A 16,882-nucleotide genomic window follows, 5' to 3' on the forward strand; every position below is an offset into this window, starting at 1 on the left:
TGGTGGCATGGTGCCTAAGGCACCACCAGCCACTCGAGTCTCGGGAGGAAGATTGGGCAATCTTCTCCTGTAGAGACACCACCTCGGAAACCCAAGGAGGGGTCACTCCACAGCAGTGAGTTTGGTTTTTTTTTTGTTTGTTTGTTAGTCAAGAAGCAAAATGTTTCTAGTGTGGGAATGCTCCCAACAACAGCCAACTGTTTCTGAGGGAACACAAACACACAGCTGTTCATGCAGTGTTGGTTTATTTCTCTGTTCTTAGTTCCTCTAAGGGTGTACTTGGTCTCTCTTTGTGAATGTAGGAGCTGGCTTTAGACCATGTGTTTGGCTACCGAGGATTTGACTGTCGCAATAACCTGCATTATCTTAATGATGGTGCCGACATCATCTTCCACACGGCAGCAGCCGGCGTTGTTCAGAACCTCTCCACAGGTAATTCAGTGGGGAAGGATGCCACCTTCCCAATACTAGTTTTACTTTTAACTCTCTTATTTACTTTCCCATTCTTTAGATGCCCAAAAGCTTAAGCACTTTTCTTCCCCTTATAGCCATTCCATGCAGTTCCAGACTGGCATCACTTATGCTAGAAAATGCTCAGCCTCATATGCCAAGAATCAAAACCCTCTGACCTTCTGGCATCAGCCCAGCCTGACCTTGTAGGCCCTAGAGCGAGGTATCATTGAGAGTCCATGTTCCATCAGCTCCTCTGAGACTGAGAAGAATGGAGAGAAGCCAGAAAGAGGGGTGGGAGGTGGAGAGATTATCTTTAGAGACTGTAACCAAGAACAAAGCTTGAAGGAACTATTCTGATCAATTTTTCAGCTGCTCTGATTTTCAGGTTGTGTTTATCTTGACTATTTAGCCATATTTATAATGAAAATTATACCCACTAAACAATAAATAGAAATGCCCAAAGTGCCCTGTAATGGACAGGATGGCTCTTAAATTAAAAATAAAAAGAAAGTTATGAAACATTTCCAACAACAAGAAATGTTCAGAAACTAATCTAACAGACCCCTATATCTCTACCACCTATTCATTTCATATCTCAAAAAAAAGAACAAAAAATTCAATGTGATTTGGGTACAAATTTACAAAGCTGATTCATTTTACTCTCAACAGTTCATCCACATTTGGTTTCATGGCACCGATTACAATCCCAACAATAAGAAGGTCTCCTCCCTGTGACTACCCCTTCCCTGTGCCCTTCTTGTCTATACATTTCTGTCTGTCCAGCTTTCCCTCTATGCAAATTCTGCCCTTCTGATCGCTCATGGTTGATTGATCTAAGGGGTGCATCTCCCGAGGCCAGGTGAGTGCATCTCCCTGGGGTATGTGTTCTGCTTGTAGGCCTTTCTACTATTTGGCTGAGAGCTAGTCTACAAAAGTGAGCCAGTTCCAGCCCGAAGGATAACTTGGGCCATAGTCTCAGGGTTCCACCAGTCCCTATCCAATCAGTAATTCTGGTCATTTTTGTGTTTTTGAATTTTATTCCACATTTTTCTCCCACTCTGTCCAACCAAAAAACCAAAAACCAAACTCATTGCCATTGAGTCAATCCCGACTCATGGCAACCCCTCCTTGCATTTCCGAGGCAGTATCTCTACAGAAGTAGGTTGCCCAGCCTTCCTTCCAAGGCTGCTCTATCCAAGATCTCCAATTTTGGTCCCTTCCCAAGTGGTTGGCATTGGTAGCCAGACACCGTCTAGTTCTTTGGCTCTTAGGATTGTGAAGGCTGAGGTTCCCATGGTCCATCAAACCCTTGTACTGGTTGTATCCATACAACTTTGATTTTCTTCACTGTTCTTTACTCCAGGAGCTCTGTTAGTGTAGTGCCTAGGGCATTTGACTGCTAACCAGAAGGCTGGCATTTCAAACCCACCAGCCACTCCTCGGAAGGAAGGTTGGGCAATTACTTCCGTAATGATACTGCCTCCGAAACCCAAGGAGGGGTCGCTATGAGTCAGGTCCAACTCGACAGCACAGAACAACAACAACAATAATTCTTTGCTCCAGATGAGGGGAGACCAATAGTTGCATCTCAAATAGCCATTTGAAAGCCTTTAAGACCCCAGTTGCTACTCACCAAAGTCGGATGTAAAACAAGATTTTTATGTACTGTGTTGTGCCAATTGAGCTAGATGTCCCCCAAGACCATGGTCCTGAGCCCACAGGCCCAAATCAAACCTTTTTAATTTTTTTCTGCCCTCTTCCAATTTTGTGTAGCTGTTTAAATATAGATGTAGGCAGCAAAATTTAGACACTGGGCATATGTTGATTTGTGGGGGTGAGTGGGCTTGAAATGTTCTATACATTTTCTTAAGTTTCTAGCCAAATATTATCATTTTCAGTGGCAATATGCTAGTCCCTTGTATATCAGCATTATCATCACTAATCAGTGTTTGGGCAGGTCGGTGGGCCCATAGAAGCTACTTTGGATGTCAGCAAACCTGTTTGCTGCAATAAATGATAAAGTATTTCTTAAACTTTCTTCCACTTTGCATGATATACATTGAATTAGGGCTTTAGGAGCTGCAGCCATCACCTGTGCAACTAGGCACCCAAGGGGACTGGCACTTTGATAAATAAGGATGACTAAAGGGAAATCAAGGAGCTCTGGTGTCATAGTGGATAAAGCATTTGGCTGCTAACCAGAAGGTCAGCAGTTCAAACCCACCAGCCCCTCCAAGGAAAGAAAATGGGATGATCTACTTCCGTAAAGATTTACAGCCTCAGAAACCCAATGGGTGTTGCTGTGAGTCAGAAAGACTCAATAGCAGTGGGTTTGGGATTTTTAAAGGGGAGTTGCCCAAGTAGACCATTTTCCTGCTCCGCAGTCATGTCTTTCTGATGCTTACGTGAAACCATTGTGCTGAGCAGCATGTTATCAAGGCTCAAGGAGCCATCAGTCCTTTGCCGTGGGGAGGAGGAAATGCACTTCATCGTTTTGAACTCTGGACTGGAAGCTTCTGCACTTTGACTGTACTTTGGACCCACAGGAGGATGGGAAGGGTTGAAGTGGAGCTTGTGACAATTGATACCAGCTCTTCTTCCTGAAGGCCTGGAAAACATGAAAACTTTTAAAAAGTGTTCTGTCTCCCAGGCATTTCCAACGACTCTGCCTAATACTTTGGGGTTGTCCTGAAAGGTACTTGGCGTCACTGTTCACTCCCCATGACCTTCTTCTTTTAGGGAGTCAGAGCTTCTACCTGGAGCACACGGATGACATCCTCTGCCTCACGGTGAACCAGCACCCAAAGTACAGAAATGTTGTGGCCACCAGCCAGATAGGTAGGAGGGTCTCACCAGAGGTTCTCCCAGTTGAGTAGGGGCATTGACTTATTAGGAGTTGTTGGGAAAGGAACTGGGTGGGTCGCTGACAATTGTCCTTTCTTGTTGGCATTGCTATTTAATTTTGAGCCCTGATTATGTCTGTAATTCTTGTGTTGATTCTGAGGGGCCATAAAGTCAGACCAGAGCCTGAAGATCCAAATAAATGGGTGCCCTCATCCCTGTGGACTTGTGGTGACATTGTTTCAGAACTTAGGTGTCATGTACAGAGCCCCTGGTCTGAAGGCCTGGTGGTTGTGCTTGACAAAAAGAGGACAATACTTTGACACTGTTTGATAGGTTCCTCTGAACCTCCCTAAATGCACGTGCCTGGCCCCCCTGTACCCTGGGAAACTGCCAATGACAAATGTGAGCAGATTCACATTTGTGAAAAATTTCTTGTTATTATTATTATTTATTTTACTTTGTCATTTCAAAGACAATTTATACAAACATATCTTCCTGCTTGTTTTCATTGACCTCATGTTCATTTTTAAATTTAATTTGGAACTTTCTGATGCTGGTGTTGAGTGTTTCACTGTTAGAAACATGACTTATCTTAGCTATTGTTTTCCCTTGACGCTTTCTCATTGCCATTGCCCACACAATGCAGGTGATATGACGGAAACCCCAGGTAAGGCTGTTCCATCCGTGAGTAGTGTGAATCTGCACAGCAAAATCATGTCAGTGCATCATGTTTGCTGATTGTATCTGGGTGAATGTCAGATACAAATCATTGACCTCACCAGTTTCCTTTGTATAAAGTCCTCCATGGATGTGTGTGTTGGAGCTAAATGTCCTAGGTCTCTGCCTTTAAAAGCACAGCCAGTGTTTTCCATGGTCTCCCTCCCCTGGCCAGGTCAGGCAACAGGTCTCATATGCCCAGTAACTAAAATGCCCCTAAGCACTTTTATTAAAAAGACTTGTTAGTAGGCTTGTGCATTGCCCTGGCTCAGCTGTTCTTCAGCCTTGCTCTCTGTCGTGCCTCCCACACTCAGGGACAACACCTTCAATCCACATCTGGGACGCAATGACCAAACGTACCCTCTCCATGCTGCGGTGCTTCCATTCAAAGGGAGTGAATTATGTCAACTTCAGTGCCACCGGAAAGCTCCTAGTGTCGGTAGGAGTGGACCCTGAGCACACCATCACTGTCTGGCGATGGCAGGAAGGTAATGCTGTCCCTACACCATGAGCTGGCCTCCCTGCCCTCCCCAGATCTGCCTCACTGCCAAGGCCACTGTAAACCCTGCTGCCTGGTCAGCAGAAATCAGAGCTCTTGGGATCCTGGAGGAAGTCCTGCCAGTCAGTGAAGGGTCTCTAGGCATTCGGGGAAAGGCCTCACCATTGGCAGCTCCCTCCTCAAACAGAAGGCAGCAGCCTCCTCCATTTCTGCCCTTCTGATCCAGCCTTCCCTGTCCTCAGCATTCCTTCTGGTGACCCTTGGATTCTGCTACAATCTTGTCTTATAACAAGACCTTCTAACAATGACTTATAACAAAAGCTAGGACTCAGAGGCATATTTTTTGTTTTTTTACATTTTAAATCTTTTGAAATGGGGATTTATTTTCACAATTGATGTTACTGGTATTTATTATTTGTTATGTACTTTATTTGCTTTGTTTCCTTAGTATAGAAAGTAAATTCATTGTTTGCTTTAATTTAATGTAGCAGAATGTCTTTTTGCCCTCCTGCAAAACACATACACACACACATACAAGCTGCTACTAAATTTCTAGCCATTTCAGAATCAAAGACGTGCAGTCTTCTGTGTAGATTCTCAGATCAGGCACTGCTTTGCCGAAAGCCAATCCAATTAGTTAGAACGTTAATGAGGTCTAGCTCCAGCTGTACAGCCTGTATCCGGGGCACAGCGAGCCAGGCATGCACAGAGGGCCGCTTCTCCAAACCGAACTTCTCAAGTCCCATCACCTCAGCTGCATCACATGCAAAGACATGAGCACACAGGATTCTCCGTGTGAGAAAAAGTGATTGGTGGCCTGCAGACTTTCATGGTGAGATTCATTCATGGCATTCGATCAGGCGGTAGCTGGATTCATAGTGTTAGTAGGGAACTGCATCTTCTTTCTTGTTCACGAGTAGATTGTGTCCACATGGCCCATGATCAATGTCTTGGGGATGCAGTTTCATTCCTTTTGATCTGAGAAGCCAGCTGATTGAACAGACTCAGCCCCAGATGAGAAATCGACCATCTTCAGTGATAGACTCATCTTAGCATTGGAAGGACTAGAGAAGTCATATTGTCCAGTTAGGATTCATCCTATAAATAAATTCCTCCCAGTGTTGCTGACAGGCTGAGCTCCATCCTCCACTTGAATACTTTTAGGGCTGTGTCTCTCATCACTTCACAAGGCAGCCCACCCACCTCTGGCAAGCTCTCATTAGAAAGCCCTTTCTAATGTAGGGCATAACTTGCTTCATGACACCTTTCTCCTGTGGTGCTAATTCTGCTCTCTACAGTAGCCTAAACCAAGTCTATGCCTGGAAGAAAACTATTATATTGGCCTCCTTTAGTGCAGTCTTGCCTTTCTCTGTTCAGGCTCACTCTCCCCACTTCCTCCATGTCCCTCTGGGCAGTATCTTCTCTGGCACAGGCTCTTGGTCACTCTCACCTCCACAGGGAGGATTGGCAGAATCCTTTTAAGACCAAGTTATTTTCTGCTTTGATTTTTTTTTTAATTGAAACCAAGTGGTTTTAGTAATGGAAGGCATTTTGAATGAAGTAGAAAAAAATTTTTTTGAGGTAATAGGGATATTTGATACAATTAATGGGACACATGTGTCTCGGGGGTCTCTGGTGCTGGGTTTGGTAGGATGAGGCCCATTTCTTCAGATTTGTGCAGTTATACAGGCCCCCAGCCAATGGCAGCATGCGCTAAAAGTCGGATAGCACCTTTCCACTAAACCCCAGAGATGGAACATGGAGTTGGGCACTGTATGTCCCACAGGTCACAAAAGGTTAAACTCCCAGGGAGAAGAGAAGCCTTGTCTTGAGTAACTTTCTCCCACTGTCTTTGTTGAAGCCAGCACTTGAGTCAGTACAGAGGGTTCTGAGCCAAAGATAGTGTCTAACAGGCTGTCACCAACCACTACCTCTTCTTAGTTGACTGTGGTCACGTTGGGAGCTCTGGTGGTATAGTGCCTAAGGCATTTGACTGCTAACCAGAAGACTGGAGGTTCAAACCCACCAGCCAGTCCTCCAAAGGAAGACTAGGCAATCTACTTCCATAGAGATACCACCTCAGAAACCCAAGGAGGGGTCGCTATGAGTTGGATTTGACTCGACAGCAGTGAGTTTGAGTGAGTGGTCATGTCATCTCTTCTTTCTTATTTCTCCAGTGTGGTTTTTCCTTTACTTCAAATACTCCTTACAAATAAATAATATATCTGGGAGATGTGTATATACATTTTTGTTAACAGTAGAGAGCATATTATTCATTCCTCATTTGTTGGATTTTTTTTTTTAATAACTCTTGAGGGTTGGTATATGTAGGTAAAACTAAACAAAATAAAATAGAGTGAAAAATGAGTTTATTATATAAAATGCTTATTGTTAGGTCCTAGATACTTTGGTGGCATAGTGGTTAATGCGTTCAGCTCTTAACCAAAATGTTGATGGTTGAACCCACCAGCCACTCCCTGGGAGAAAGATAAGGCAGTCTGCTTCTGTAAAGATTTACAGCCTTGGAAACCCTATGGGGTTGTTCTGCTCTCTCCTAAAGGGTCTCTATGAGTTGGAATTGACTCAACAGCAATAGGTAGGTAAAACAAAAACAAACCAAACTCACTGCCATCGAGTTGAATCTGACTCATAGTGATCCTTCCTTGGGTTTCCAACCAAGGCAGTATCACTATGGAAGTAGATTGCCCAATCTTCCTTCTGAAGAGTGGGTGGTGGGTTTAAACTGCCGCCTTTTGGTTAGCAGTCAAATGCCTTAGGCACTTATAAATTTTTTCTCTGAGCAGTCTAGAAGCCAATGTAAAGAGGGAAACACATGTCTCCACAACGGGAAATGCCCACATGATTAAAGCAAGGGGGAAAAAGAACAAAAAACAATGACTTAGAAGAAATGTGTATTTCATTGTTTAATTTAGCATTACACTCATGACTAGTGAGATTGATCCTCTTTTCATCTCTTTAATGACCCTTTGTATTCCTTTTTTTAAAAAAAAATTCCTCTGTTCAAATCCTTCTTTACTGGGGTGGGGTGGGAAGGTTGTTTGCTTTTTACTTGAGATTTGTAGGAGTTCTTTATTGATTAATATTTGTCTCTTATAAGAATTGCAAATATTTTCTCTTAGTCTGTTGTTTGTCTTTTCAGTTTGTTTATGGTGTCCTTGGAGATCATGGATTCTGAAATCTCTTGAGTCCTAGGTAGTGAGGTATCTGTTACACTAAGTTAAGTGTTCCATCTACAGCAAGAAGATTACAGCCTGGGGGAAGAAATTCTGGGTGTCCTAGCCTCCCCTAGAAAGGGATTCCATTAGGGGGTATATAAGGGATGGCTACAGCCCAGCTGGGCTAAGAACCCCCATCACCAAATGACTAAAGATTCATTTTGAAAACAAATAAATAAACTTAAGCTATGAGGTAGAGATATATTTGAGTGAACAATAAATGGAGGATTGATGATTAAGAAGAAATCAAACCTAATATATGAAAGTAGGTTAAAAGAAAATATAAAGGATAGCTAATAGAAGTTTAAAATAAAAATTAAAAACTCAAGGACTAAAAATAATGATATGATCAATGTAGATAAGGCTTAAAATACTAGAAGTTAAGATATTTTAAAAGGAGCTAAGAATACTAGTAGGAGCTCTGGTGGTGTAGTGCCTAAGACATTTGACTGCTAACCAGAAGGCTACCTCTACTACTACTAACTAAGACATACAATACTCCCTGTATTAAGTACTATTCTAAGTTGTTATGCTGTTAGATGCCATCTAGTCAGTTCCAACTCATAGCGACCCTGTGTACAGCAGAAAGAAACACTGCCCTGCCCTCCACCATCCGTACAGTCATTGCTGTTGGAGCCCATGTTGCAGCCACTGTGTCAATCCATCTTGTTGAGTCTTCCTCTTTTTTGCTGACCCTCTACGTTACCAAGGAGCTCTGATAGCATAGTGCCTAAAGCACTTGACTGCTAACCAGAAGGCTGGCAGTTCAAACCCACCCGCCACTCCTTGGAAGGAAGGTTGGGCAATCTACTTCCGTAATGACACTGCCTTAGAAACCCAAGGAGGGGTCTCTATGAGTCGGATCCAACTTGACGGCACACAGCAACAACAACTACTACTACTTTACCAAGCACAATGTCCTTCTCCAGGGACTGGTCCCTCCTGATAACATGTCCAAAGTACATGAGACAAAGTCTCACCATCCTTGCTTCCAAGGAGCATGCTGGCTGAACATCTTCCTATTTCAAGGGCTTCACTTATATGAATTCTCTTATTCTTCACAAAATCTTATAAAATGTTGTTTGTAGGTGCTGTCGAGTCAGCTCCAATTCATAGCGACCACATGTACAACAGAACGAACACTGCCTGGTCCTGCACCATCCTCACAATACTTGCTCTGCCTGGGCACATCGGTGCGGCCACCGTGTCAATCCATCTCATTGAGAGTCTTCCCCTCTTTTGCTCCCTTCACTCTACCAAGCATAATATCCTTCTTCAGGGACCTTCTGACAACCTGACCAAAGTAGGTGAAACGAAGTCTGGCCGTTCTTGCTTCCAAAGAGCATTCCAGCTACACTTCTTCCGGGACAGATGTTTGTTCTTCTGGCAGTCCATGGTATTTTCAGTAATTTAATTCACCAAGACCACAGTTCAAATGCATCAATTCTTCTTCAGTCTTTTTCAGTCATTATCCAGCTTTCATATAAATATGAAGCTATTGGAAATACCATGTCTTGGGTCAAGTGCACATTAGTCTTCAAAATGACATCTTTGCTCTTTAACACTCTAAAGAGGTCTTTTGCAGCAGATTTGCCCAGTGCAGTATGCCATTTGATTTTGTCACTGCGCTTCCATGGATGTTGATTGTGATTCAAGGTAAAATGAAATCCCTGACAACTTGTCTTTTCTCCATGTATTGTGATGCTGTTTATTGGTCCAGTTTAGAGGATTTTTGTTTTCTTTGTATTGAGCTGTAGTCCATACTAAAGACTGTAGTCTTTGATCTTCATCAGTAAGTGCTTCAAGTCTTCTTCATTTTCAACAAGCAAGATTGTGTCATCTACATATCACAGGTTGTTAATAAGTCTTCTTCCAATCCTGATGCCACAGTCTTACAAAATAGGAACTACTGTTATTCCCAGTTAACCTTGTTGGTGCAAATGGTAGCTGCTAACCAAATGTTGGTGATTTAAACCCACCCCGTGGCTCTTTGGGAGAAAGACCTGGAGATCTGCCTCTGTGAAGATTACAACCAAGAAAACCCTATGGGGCAGTTCTGTGTCACATGGGGTCTCTATGAGTTGGAAATGACTCTGCAGCTCCCAACACCAGCAATTACTTATCCCATTTACAGATGAGGAAATTGAGGCACAGAGAGGTTAAATAACTTGTTCTACAAGTAAATGATGAAGGTGGGATTTGATTAAGGAAAAAGTTAAATAAGACCCAAAACACAATTCACTGCCGTCAAGTCGGACCCAACTCATAGCGACCCCTCCTTGAGTTTCCGAGGGGTATCACTATGGAAGTAGATGGCCCATCCAGGAGATAATAAAAAACATAATCCAAGCAATAGCAAAGAATGTGTGCCTTGAACATGCCCTCCTTTATCTCTGTGGGATCGTATTGACAACAGCAACTGGAGAGATTAGATAGGAACCTTAGGGGGCAATGAGTTTATGTTAATGGGTTATTATGTTTATGTTAGCAACTCAGAAAAGGAGGGTGGGAAAAGTCGTACAACTTGAAGATTAGAATCAATATCACTGGATTGTAGATGTAGAAATTTTTTAATTGGTCTGTGTTCTGCTGTGTAGATTCTCATCAACAAGAAAAATTAAAATTAAAAAATAGTGTTATGGGGGTTTTTGTTAAAGGAAGAAAGGACACTGGAGTGCTCAGAGCCTGGCAGAAGGGATGGCTTCCAAGTGGCTTCCCCAGTCTAGCCGGCCGAGCGGAGGACCATGCCTCACTGGACCCTGTCACCCACACAGGTGCCAAAGTTGCCAGCCGAGGGGGGCACCTGGAGCGCATATTTGTGGTGGAATTTCGCCCCGACTCAGACACACAGTTCGTGTCTGTTGGGGTCAAACATATGAAGTTCTGGACCCTGGCAGGCAGTGCCCTGCTTTACAAGAAAGGGGTCATTGGGTCCATGGAGGCCGCCAAGATGCAGACGATGCTCTCCGTGGCCTTCGGTGCTGTGAGTTCCTGCAGATACTTCCCGGGAGCGGATCCTGACCCCTGGGCACGGGCACAGGCGTGGGCATGGGGTGGGGGTTGTTGGCCAATAAACTTCAAACAAGAATAAAGCCATGGCCACATTATCTCCCCTATTGGCTTATTTGCAGTGTCTGTTTCCCTTCTTTGGCACAGATGGGTGAGTTGACTGTAATTTTTCCTTAAAGTATTAATTAGAAAAGAATTAGAACACCCCACCCAGGGCAAGAGGCTCATTATTCCACAGGCAGATGCCTGACTTAGAAGCCCCAGATGATGCTGAGGGTGATTTCCACCACTAGGTAGTGATCCCCTTTCTGTCCAGCCCTCCTAGGCCACAAAACCCCCACAACATCACCCTTAGTGGGCCGTGGGTTTTCCCAGGCCAAGAAAACTCCCTTTGGGGACCTTATGGAATCCAGCCAACCCTTGGTCTTCCAAGTTGTGGATTTGTCCACTTCATAGATGAGCCCCACAGTGTCCTGTCTGGCTGGAGCCCCCACCTCTCCCTGCTATCAAGAGAGTGCTCTTAGAATGGCGGTTCCCTTCAATGTGGACTCAGGCTCAGCAGGGAAGTAAAAGACCCAAAACAAACAAAATATACTAAATTTCAAAGCCAAATGATGCCCTCTTTGCAGTTTTTCTGCAAATTCTGCTGCCTTCCCTTATCTTGTTGTTGTTGTTGTTATGAGCCCTTAGCTTAGAAGATCATATTGACCAGGTCTCCCCACTGCCCCCCAGGCTAGCTCTGGTTCCTTACCACAGAGCGAGCTGGTGACTGGGAAGGGACCCTCCTGAGCTGAGTGTGTGTCCCTGGTGTGGAGGATGTCCTTCTGTTTACAGAACAACCTCACGTTCACGGGCGCCATCAACGGGGACGTCTACGTCTGGAAGGACCACTTCTTGGTCCGGCTGGTGGCCAAGGCACACACGGGCCCCGTCTTCACAATGTACACTACTCTGCGGGACGGGCTCATCGTAACCGGTGGCAAAGAGAGACCGTAAGCTGGATCTCCACAGGAAAATCTTGTCTGGTTTTTATTGTCTTGCGAGAAACTGGCACAAGCATCTCCAACTTGGAGAAAATGTCTATTTTTCTTCCCAAATTATCTGCATCAGATAGATGAGTCTGCCACCCCTCCATCAGGCCCCTGGTTCAAACCTCCAGAAGAGTTGGAAGTAGAGAGTTTGTTTCCTGGTGGTTACAAACCTGAGGAGAGGTGCTCTTGAAGCAGGGTGACTGCCGTTCACGGAGTGTTACTCTTAGTCGCCCTTTTGGGAGAAGTAAGAAGAGAGGAGGAAAGATGGAGAAATGAAGCGTAAAGACAGGAGAGACATTCTCTTAGTTTTGGCCTAATAAAAACATAGTCTACTTTTCTAGATTACTATTTTCTTTCCTTGCAAGATAGTCACATGTGAATGCACTTTAAATTGGCAGGTTTGGGGGTTATGATTGCAGGTGTAAGAAAGTCCTTCCTGCTGAGCTCCCAGGTTGAGGGTCTTAGAGGAGGTCTTAGGATGGGCCTACCATTCTGAGTAGGAGTCCCAGGATGGCAAAAATAGTTAAGTGCTCAACTGCTAACTGAAACGTTGGAGATGTGAACCCAGACAGGGGCACCTTGGAAGACAGGCCTGGTGATCTCCTTCCTGAAGGTCTCAGCCTTGAGAACCCTATGCGCAGTTCTACCCCACACATGCGGAGCCACCATGAGTCAGAATTGACTTGACAGCAACTAACAGCAACATGCTGAGTGCCTCCTCATCTGTTTTAGGACCAAAGAAGGAGGTGCTGTAAAACTGTGGGACCAGGAGATGAAGCGCTGCCGGGCCTTCCAGCTGGAGACAGGACAGCTGGTGGAGTGTGTGCGCTCCGTGTGCCGCGGCAAAGTGAGCTCTTCCCAAACAGCTCCCACTGGGCAAAAATGGGACCCCCAGCTGCCTGCTGGGGCTGGGCCAGGGAAAGGAGGAGGGGTCCAAGTGGGCACTGGCAACACCTTCCCAGACATGCGTTTTCCCTGTGCTGGTTTGTTTAATCCTTATAACAAGCCTCCAAGGTGTGAATTATACCATAGTGGACAAGCACTTAGTGGAGTCACACAGACTGGATTCAGACTGTGACTCCACCAGTAAGAGCTGGCCAAGAACCCAGGGGGTGATTTACCCGTTCTGAGTCTAGCACCCATGGTTGTCATGAGGGTCACAGGCACTATATCTGCACAACGCCTTGCATTATGCCTGACACATAGCCACATTCTATAGCTGTTAACTTCTATCCTTATAGATAATATAGGCACATAGATACAAAATAATTTGCCTGAGGTAACATGGCTAGTAAGGAGGAGAGTAAGGGCCACCACACTGTCTGACTCAAAACCTTTGGTTTTCAAATCATACCTTGGCTGCATATCAATTGTTGTTGCTGTTATGTGCTGTGAAGTCAGACCCGACTCATAGTGACCCATCCTTGGGTTTCCGAGGAGGTATCACTATGGAAGTAGATTGCCCGACCTTCCTCGGAACGAAGACTGGGCAATGTACAAATACAAATGGAAAATAGCTATGCGTAGGCCCTGCCCAGAGCTGCAGAATCAGAATCTCTGGGTGGGGACTTGACGTGTATTTCCCTTTTTTCTTTTCTTTTCTTTTTTTTTTCTCTTTTTTAAAATTCTCCTAGGAGATTCCCCAGTGCACTTGAAAACTAAACTTTTAGCTTCTATTTAATATTTTATATTTATATTTTTGAATATGTATCAGTCTACAGATTTGCTTTCCATATAATCATTGCAAGGGGGTATAAAATGGACTCCAAGCCCACATAATGTGAAATTGGGAATAGTTTCTTTCAATAGTTAAAGACAGTCATCAGGAAGGGTAATTAGACTTGTGGGAGATGCAGGAAGAACTTAGGGAAGCTTTCAGGAGGTGGAATCTGGGTCAATGAAAGTAAGGAAGGACTTTCTCCAAGTCTGAACGGTCCAGGAACAGAAGTCGGCTGCCCTGGTCTCGGGGAACTGCATCACTGGGAATGTTCCCCCAGAGGCTGGAGGAAGGAGAGCTGTGGGCTGAGCCCTGCTCCGGGTAGCTGATGGAGAAAGGCAAAGCCAGGAAGTGGAGAAGGTTGCTTAGGATGGGTGACTAGTTGTTAGAAACAAAATACCTCGGGGTTAATACTCCAGTGAAGGCATTTTCCTAAATTGCTCTAACAGTGTTTTGATTGCAACAGGGAAAAATTCTAGTAGGAACCAAAGATGGAGAAATAATTGAAGTTGGTGAAAAAAATGCTGCTTCCAACATCCTGATTGATGGGCACATGGAGGGGGAGATCTGGGGCCTGGCCACACACCCCTCCAAGGACATCTTCATCTCAGCCAGCAATGACGGCACAGCCCGGATCTGGGACCTGGCTGACAAGGTGAGTGACAGGTCCGAATGCCCACAGTGGATCGCAGAGTAGTAGGACCCAGAGGGAGAGAGATGAGTCAGGGTCAAGCAAGAGATGGCCTGGAGATGCATAAAGCAGGTGACTGAAAATCAACAATTAAGTTGGGAAACCTAATAATAAAACCCCATTCACACCCTCCCAATCTATATACTGTTTAGCTGTATAACTCCAAAAAAACCCAAACTCACTGCCGTCAAGTCAATTCCAACTCATAGGGACCCCCTTTGGGTTTCTGAGGCTGTGAATCTTTACGGAAGTAGATTGCCCCATCTTCCTTCTGAGGAATGGCTGGTGGGTTTGAACCGCCAATTTTGTCATTAGCAGTCTAATGCCTTAGGCACTACACCACCAGAACCCCAAGACCAATATTGCTATCTTTTCTTTAGAAATGGGAACACTGAGAAGTAATCAAAATGTACTGTCCAGCTCAGCTACTCAGAGACATTTACTATAAGCAGTGTTGGGATTACCCAATAAGCAAGGTAAGCACGGCTTACTTGTGCTTACTTACTAATCTGTAATGAACAGTTTCACATGTTTTTCACCACCTCAAAGATGTGTAAGTAAGCACAAGTGAGCCTGTGATTACCCTACTTAGTCATTTGCCCCTGCCTACTGCTCTGGACTAGGTGCAGCGTTTCCCTTAGAGTCTAGCTGAGGAGGCCTAGGACTCAGGTGAGATTTCTTTGTATCAATCTAGAAGCTGCTGAACAAGGTAAACCTGGGCCACTCAGCCAGGTGTGCAGCTTACAGCCCTGATGGAGAGATGGTGGCCATTGGCATGAAGAATGGAGAGTTTGTCATCTTGTTAGTGAACAGCCTGAAAGTTTGGGGGAAAAAACGAGACCGGAAATCTGCCATCCAAGATATCAGGTACATAGCAGGTGGTCTGGATGGGAGGAGAAAGGCAGCATGCTCCTTGCTTGGCTCCTATTCCAGAAGGGCTGTGGCTGGAATGAAGAACTCAGTTGTCAGTGGATCACTTTCAAGTAGCCAACTACTCGAAAAGTTTGCCCTCTCACACATTAAAGAGGCCTTCTCAAATATGTCTTTACTAGTTTCCATATGAGTGTGGTAAAAACTACTTATGAAAGTGCTATTCTACAAAAGGCCTCATACATCCATTTCCTGACTTCCCTACTTCCAGAGAGATTGTTGAAGTCCAGAATGTAGGGAGAGGCTGACTCCACCTTGAGTGAGGTGTGATCTCATTGTCTTTAGGCCTGAGAGGCCCTTCCCAAAGCAGACCTCAGGCCTGACTGGGCCATGCTCTTGGGTTGCTTTTTCTAGAATCAGCCCAGACAACCGATTCTTGGCCGTTGGTTCTTCTGAACACACAGTTGACTTCTATGACCTTACCCAGGGCACAAGCCTGACCCGCATTGGCTACTGCAAAGATATCCCAAGCTTTGTCATTCAGATGGATTTTTCTGCGGATAGCAAATACATCCAGGTATGCTCCATGCTTGCTGGTTATCTGGGGCAATGAATAATAATAGTTATGACAACAATGGCTTCTAGTGAGTGTATACTGTGACCCTGGCACTGTGCCAATTTAGTCTTCACAGAAACTCTAAGTATTATTATCTGTCCCTACTTTATAAATGAAGAAACAGCAGAAACTCTAAGTATTGTTATCTGTCCCTATTTTATAAATGAAGAAACAGAAGCTTGGAGAATTTAGGAAAGTTGAAGAGATCAAATGTAAAACAGTGGAGTTATTCTCCAGGAAGAAAAGCAGAAAACATAGGTCCTAATTGTCTTTAACTGTCCCATCACCAACTCCCTTCAAAGCTTGTCTCTAGTTCTCTGGGGTTGCACTGAAGCTTTGTTTGCTTCTTATAGTATTCATCTCATTTTGTTTCTAAACTCCATGGATAGCATGGGCTCGCCATACTTGGCAACTATACTCCAGATGACAGGCCTTGAGTGAAAGAGCTTGTCAGAGGGTCATGGCAGAACCGACAGGGTGAAGGATGGAAGAGGGCCATCCCTGGGATTTAGAGCAGAAAATAGAAGAACCATTTCTCTAGCATTCTAAACAAATAGTATGCATTTGTAAGCTGGCCTGGAGTCAGGCATCGATAGGGAAAGATAAGAAGACAGCATTCATTCATTCATTCATTAAATATTTATGGACAAAATGGGCCTGTTCCTGCTATCATAGAACTTACACTGTATAATGGAGAAGACAAGCACTAACGAGATTATTTAAAAAAAAAAAACAAAAAAAAAAAACCATATAATTATAACTTGTGATTAAGTGCCAAGAAGGAAAAGTACAGGGTGTTGTGAAAGCATCTAACAGTGAGCTGAATTTAGACTCACTTCCTCTCTGAGCAAGTGGCTTTTCAGCTGAGGTCTGAAGAAGGTGTAGGAGTTAGCCATTGAAGGGGAGGAAACATTGTCCCAGGCCATCTGTGCGAGGAGGCCCTGAGGTGGGAAAGAGCTTGGCTCATTCCCTGAACAGGAAGACTGGATGGAAGAGAAAGAAGTGGCTGGAGATGTAGGCAGTGGCCATCTCCTGGCAAATGCCCTTGACGGTAGGATACATGATCAGGTTCACCTAGAAGATGCCCAGAGGAATAAGGGTGAGGTCGTAGACACTTCAAAACTCACCTGTCCGTCAGAAAACTTGCCTTGTCTTTGTACCAATGGGCCTTGGTACCCTGGAGAAAAAGGATACCCACG

General features: G+C 44.5%; 1 protein-coding gene across 1 annotated transcript in view; it reads left to right on the forward strand.

Annotated features, from left to right (window-relative positions):
* The window catches only part of EML6 (EMAP like 6), a 486,366-nt gene that overhangs the window by 465,974 nt on the left and 3,510 nt on the right, over positions 1-16,882 (forward strand). Inside the window, exons 29-37 of the mRNA XM_007937992.2 lie at positions 303-432; positions 3,193-3,291; positions 4,329-4,502; positions 10,524-10,732; positions 11,593-11,750; positions 12,522-12,636; positions 13,973-14,161; positions 14,892-15,064; positions 15,482-15,644. Of these exons, the coding sequence (XP_007936183.1) occupies positions 303-432; positions 3,193-3,291; positions 4,329-4,502; positions 10,524-10,732; positions 11,593-11,750; positions 12,522-12,636; positions 13,973-14,161; positions 14,892-15,064; positions 15,482-15,644 (1,410 nt within the window). The remainder of the gene's footprint in view (positions 1-302; positions 433-3,192; positions 3,292-4,328; positions 4,503-10,523; positions 10,733-11,592; positions 11,751-12,521; positions 12,637-13,972; positions 14,162-14,891; positions 15,065-15,481; positions 15,645-16,882) is intronic.

This window comes from Orycteropus afer, unplaced genomic scaffold, assembly GCF_000298275.1.
Source record: "Orycteropus afer afer isolate SDZICR_OR568_19922 unplaced genomic scaffold, OryAfe1.0 scaffold00046, whole genome shotgun sequence".
Taxonomy (NCBI): domain Eukaryota; kingdom Metazoa; phylum Chordata; class Mammalia; order Tubulidentata; family Orycteropodidae; genus Orycteropus; species Orycteropus afer.